This window comes from Buceros rhinoceros, unplaced genomic scaffold, assembly GCF_000710305.1.
Source record: "Buceros rhinoceros silvestris isolate BGI_N320 unplaced genomic scaffold, ASM71030v1 scaffold41793, whole genome shotgun sequence".
Lineage (NCBI taxonomy): Eukaryota > Metazoa > Chordata > Aves > Bucerotiformes > Bucerotidae > Buceros > Buceros rhinoceros.
Genome location: NW_010402581.1, coordinates 16,474 through 22,044, shown reverse-complemented (window position 1 = coordinate 22,044; position 5,571 = coordinate 16,474). Strand labels below are relative to the sequence as shown.

Sequence of the window (5,571 nt, the reverse complement as noted above, 5' to 3'; positions counted from 1 at the left end):
GGGGGGCCCGGGGGGGGGCGTGGGAGCCGCTGGCCTGCTCTTTGACTGATTCAGTAGGAAGGGCAGAAGTACCCATTCTGCAGTTTGTCATTGCATACAGGAGTAAAAGGAAAAAAAATAGCTCAGTATGTATTCCTTGATCCTCCACAACTTCTGTAGGTCAGTGATTTCGTATGGAGAAAGGGAAAGGTGATGTCATACCTTGTTACTAGGTGCCTTCACAGGGTAGTGGAACCTGTGCTGAAAACAGTCTTTTTCTGTACCTAAGTACTGCGCAAGCAGTGGGGTCTGTCTCTTGACACTCTCCTATTTTTCCTGTGGCGAATTTAGCCTCTCCCTGCCTTACCCAAGCGCTGCAGTGGTGGTCAGAGCATCTAAGACCAGTGCCTGCAGTGGGAGCACTTTGTTCTAGAGTACTGTTTCCCCGCAGCCTCAGACAGTCTGCCACAGCAGATCTGAGGGGTTTGTGAATGTGATGGCTCTCTAAAACCATGTGATTAAAACCTTGGCAAGGGCTGGCTTCTTGGGAGAAGACCTAAGTCCTCTCATTCCTGGCCACGAAAGTGAGAACGGAGTAGAGAAATAGAAATGTAGTAGGCAAGAAGGTAACTTCATTGAGAGGACCGTGGGTTTTCAGGTGGCTAACACAGCCTCTGTGACTTGTGCAGAACCTGACCTGCCCCCATGGAACCCACCGTAACAGCACCGGGCACAACGGCACGCAGGGCTGCGTGGAAGGCTTGGGGATGACACCCGCACAGTACAATTTGCTGTACGCCATCTACGCCTGGACGTAAGTCACTTGTCTCCTGCTTGGGCAGGGTGGGTACTTTGCCAGTTGCTGCCCCGCAGCCAGACACAGATGTTTCTGTTCTCGTTCTCACCTAGAAATGCAGCAGTGGTTATTCTGGCTGGGTTCCTCATCGATAAACTAGGAAATTGCTGTAAGTTCTTGCACCAAAGTGTGATTTTGTACTGTTCTGCAAAAGGGTGTTCGAAGGTTCCTCTTCAGTAAGGTCACAGAGGGATGGGAGAGGAGGGACGCAGTGTGTGGGGTGTGTGACGGTTTGTTGAGCAGCTCCGTGACGGCATCTGAGACATTTTCATCCTTTGACCGCTGACTGACCTGAATTTACAGAGCAGTGCAGTAAACGTGCTTTCCGCTGACAGGCGTTTGACAGGGAGCAGTGTGACCTGTTTTCAGGGGGACAGGCTGATGCAGGAGTGTTCTGTTCCCTGCTCTGGCATCTGCTCTGGACTGTCCCGTAACCAGAGGCGCAGCAGCCCCAGTGGAGGCCCTCACACTCTGTCTGTGCATCACAGCGATGAGCTTCTTACAGACAAGGAGAAGGAGGCACAGAGACGGAGATCGCTCGAGGCCATAGTCTACGGTGGAGCTCAGGACAGGAACAGGGACTCTGTAGAGTTCAGAGTCCTCTATCTGACTTGTTCTGCCTCTCTAACGTTCCATCATGAAAATACCATCATTATTTTGAGGTTTCTCAGGTAATTTTATAAAGGGACCAGTCTGTACAACATGAAAATAGCGAGGGTAAATGGGTAGGAGCCCACAGGTTTACTGGCCTGTTGTCAGGTTGCTCTTTTGCTTTGTGACCAAGAAGCTGTTGTCCTGGTCTCAACAGACAGCATATCTGTTGAGGTTCATTATTTTTTTCCTGTTTCTCCCTAGTTGGTGTCTTTGTTTTCTCTCTTCTGACTGTGCTGGGATCGTCACTCTTTGCTCTGGGCTCGCATTTCAAGGGGTCCCCATACCTCCTACCACTGATGCTAACAGGAAGACTCCTCTTTGGCTCTGGGAACGGGTCACTTACTAGTAAGGAAATGACATTCTTAATTATGCCTCACCAAAGGGTCATGAGACATTTTTATTTTGCCTCCTAGACCCTTGTCCTGCCAGTCAGCTTCATCCGCTCTGCACCAGGAGCCTCTGCTGCGAGCAGAACACTGCTCCTTGAAGGGCTGCGGATTCAGCTTGTGCCAAAATGTCCTGCCAAGGCTGGGGATCGCCATGTGATTCTGTGCCTTCGGGGTTATTTTTGCTTGCCGGACTTGAGGGATAAGCTCACTTCCCCTGTCCCAGCATGAGTTAGTGTGTTTTAAAATGGACTGCAAAGTTCACACGTACGACCTGCATTCGGGAGGCGCAGAGGTTGCTCACTGCACTCCTGCTCGAGAGGCTGTTTGTTGCTTCTGTGCAATGCTCCTGGCTAAGTCTGTCTGTTCAAGAGAGGATTTTTTGTCTTCTCCAAGTTGTGCAGAATCGTATCACGGCCTTCTGGTTCAAGGGGAAGGAACTGGCACTGGCGTTTGGACTGACTCTGTCTTTCTCCCGTCTTGGGAGTGTCCTCAACTTCTTCTTCACACAGCAGTTTGAGGCACGATTTGGAATGCAGTGGACACTCTGGGCAGGTGAGTTTCTTTGGTGCTTTGGCCTTTTGTTTTCCAGGCCCGAGGCCAGCCTGTTCTGTCGAGTTATGAAAAGTACCTAAAAGAGACACTGAAGTCAGCAGGAGGCAGCACATTATTTTCCGTTTTTTCCAGTTGCTTTCTGTCTGCAGTGCAGTGGTTTTCTTCACTGATGCCTGAAAACCCTCTCTGAAGCTGTAGTGTCAGCCTGACAGTTTTGTCTGCAGTTTTCCCGAGATATTTTAACATCTGCAGGCACAGGCAGTCAGTACTTAACATATTTACTCCTGTGGAATAGGAACTTCAGAGTGAAACAGAAGAGGAACCTCACGTGCTTGTGGTTCTGTATTTCTAGCCAGCAGGACGCGCTGGTTCTGCAGTGGGATCTGGTGGTCTCAGCGTCAGATGTCTTGCACATGGACTGATCAGGAACGTAGGTTTAAGTTACTGTGAGAAGCAGAAGCTGGATTACCTGTTTCTCAGTGTGAGTCTATTGTAGGGCTCATTCCCTTAGAGGATTTGAGAGTCTGTCCTCTCTGTGGTGCAGAGAGCAGGGCTCTGTCTCTGGTGGAAGAGATGCTCTGTGTCACAGCGCAGTTTGGTGGTGGCACTCGGGCACTCTGGTGTGCTGGAACAGAGAGGTTGGGAGACCTGCCCCAGGGCATCCTTTGTGTACAAAGACTCAGCCATTACAGGAAAGTGTTATTTTCCAAACAGCAGAACTGGAAGAGAGGGCGCACAAAGATAAATCTCTGGCAGGAACGGAAACCGTCGCTCTCCTCCGATTCCAGCTCTCAGAGAACACACTGTGATGGACATGGCGTGTGGCATCCCATCTGACACTGCTAGCTCTGTGCTCTGGCAGCATTTGCCAGCACAGCCCAGTGACTGCAGTAGCCCGTGATGGGATAAATACATCAGAGGAAGTGTCTGTGCATCACAGAGATGGCTTGGGCTCTTTGGAAAACAGACTGGATACTGATCTCCCTGTGAGGAAGGGTCTGCAGCAGATGCCCGCTGCCAAACCTGCTTCTGCATATCCCCGGTCTGACTCACTTCCCCGGCGCTGGGGGTGCCAGCAGGCCGGGGCGCAGCAGCCACTGCAGCAGGGCTCATGATCGAGGAGGTGGAACACTGCTCCCACCACCAGCTCCTGTGTGGTACTTTTCCTGTGCAGGGGACCGTGGAGGTTCCTTACTGCCTGGCTAGTCTTAACCTGGGCTTTGTCATGCACAGGCTTTGCTATGCTGCAGTTTCAAGGCAGTCTGGCCACAGCCCAGCAAGGTCGCCTCTTTACAGACAGTGGGGCTTTAGCTTCACTGCCCTTGGGCAGTTCCGCAGCCCACTGGAAGCTCGGTGGACAAATTGCTGCCGGACTCTGTCAGAGTGGTCAGAGGAAAAGCCTGTACTGTGTGGCTGCAGCTGGGAAGCCAGGAAGGAGCAGGAGTCATACAGGATTCTGTATTTTATGTGCAGCTGGTTTTGTCATTCAGCTCTTGACACAGAGGAATTTCTAACACCTCTTGTCTCTTCTCCAGGTACCCTGCTCTGCGTGCTTGGTTTCATTTCAGCCCTCACAGTCAGTGTCCTGGACAAGGTGGGCGTGAAGCAGATGGGCTTGGATGGAGTTATCCAGCAAGAATCCAAAAAAGTGGTACGTGGTGCTTTTGCACCTGTCTTGAAAGCGTGGGGTGCGTGAGCACTGCTGTCCCAGCGCAGGGATCCTGCCGCAGCCAGAGCTGCTCCTGGCCAGGCACTGACCCCACTGCGCTGCGGTCCATCCTCAGGTACCGCTGCGGTCCATCCTCAGGTACCGCTGAGGCTGTAGCCTCAGCCCGTGGCGGTCAAGCCTTCCTTAGGGCCTGTGGATTCGCAGCCTTCCAGAGAGCTGAGCTGGCACTCTGAACGGTGTGACTTTCTGAGCTAGCTGCTTCTTGACTGTAGGTGGCTCAGAGGAGGATTTTGCGCATAAAACTAGAGAGTAGCTTCTCTCTGGAACTGCTTTCTGGCTTGCAGGATCTGTGGTAAAAAATAGCTCCTCTGATCGGTGCCGTGCTGCCTTTGGCAGCCCTTAGCTTCCGTTCCCCCTTGCATTCTTCTGTCTAGGAGCAAGCATTACAAGCAGTAGGTTGCAATTTTTATGGCACTTAAATCTTGGACAGCTTCCTTCTGGTGGCAGTGTTCTTCCTGGTGTCTGTATCTCAGCGTTGTGCCTCCTGTTTCTGTTGTATCTTCCCCCTGTTCCACTGAAGGTTTTGCAGTAGGCTCCTAACAGAGCTTCGCACAGGCTCGTGCGGCTCTAACCGTTATAAAAATCAGAAAGCTTTCTGGTTTTCTTCACTGGGTGTTGTTAAAGAAGGCACCCTTCGGAGTCAGCACATGCCATGTTTTGCTTAGAGGTATGTGGGTTGCCTTTCAATTCCCTTTTGCCTGCTGTTATTTCTTAAATGTTTTGTGATCTTTAACGGCTTGCAGAAAGTGATGTGAGTATGAAGATGAAGACGATTTCTTGGTGAGTGAGGGCACATCTTATCTTTGCAGCGGATTCAGGACATCCAGCGACTTCCCCTTCGCTACTGGCTCCTGGTCCTCACCATCATGTTCTTCTACAATGGAGTCTTCCCCTTCGTGGCAGACGCCAGGTAATGCTCTGTGGCCGTAGCCCTGCTGACTGATCTAAGCCTGTCTGGGCCTCCCAGGCCCTTGATTTTTCACTGACAGGGTAATGTGCTCATTCCTTCCACTTCTGAAACACAGAGGAGTATGTCTGTAACACCTAGTTAAAGATCTGAGGGTTCCTGGACCTTTCTCCCCCATCAGAGATGAGGGAGGCAAAGGATAGCAAAAAGAAAGGGAAACAGCTCATCCAGCGTGAGGCTCGCTCGCTGCCGAAGGAGGATCAGAAGGGCTTGGGAGAGGTGGCAGAAACACATTGTTTAAAAAAGAGCCTGGAGACATTTCACCTCTGTGACAGCGGCTGTCTTGTGAGCTGGGTGGGGTGTCGGCTTCACAGGCCTGGGCACTTCTGCCCTGCCGTCTGTCTCTGGGAGAAAGCTCAGCTGGCGTCGGCCGGGGCTGGTGAGCGGGGAAGCCCCTGCAGCCCCGGCGAGGACCGGAGACAGCCCCGCGCCAGCCTGCACTTGC

At 51.9% G+C, this 5,571-nt stretch overlaps 1 protein-coding gene across 1 annotated transcript in view; it reads left to right on the top strand.

Annotated features, from left to right (window-relative positions):
- LOC104490403 (major facilitator superfamily domain-containing protein 1-like) overlaps positions 1 to 5,571 on the top strand; it is a gene marked incomplete at its 5' end in the record, with an annotated part of 10,002 nt that overhangs the window by 1,139 nt on the left and 3,292 nt on the right. The window contains 6 exons of the mRNA XM_010132680.1: positions 669 to 793; positions 889 to 944; positions 1,691 to 1,834; positions 2,272 to 2,430; positions 3,966 to 4,081; positions 4,969 to 5,069. Of these exons, the coding sequence (XP_010130982.1) occupies positions 669 to 793; positions 889 to 944; positions 1,691 to 1,834; positions 2,272 to 2,430; positions 3,966 to 4,081; positions 4,969 to 5,069 (701 nt within the window). The remainder of the gene's footprint in view (positions 1 to 668; positions 794 to 888; positions 945 to 1,690; positions 1,835 to 2,271; positions 2,431 to 3,965; positions 4,082 to 4,968; positions 5,070 to 5,571) is intronic.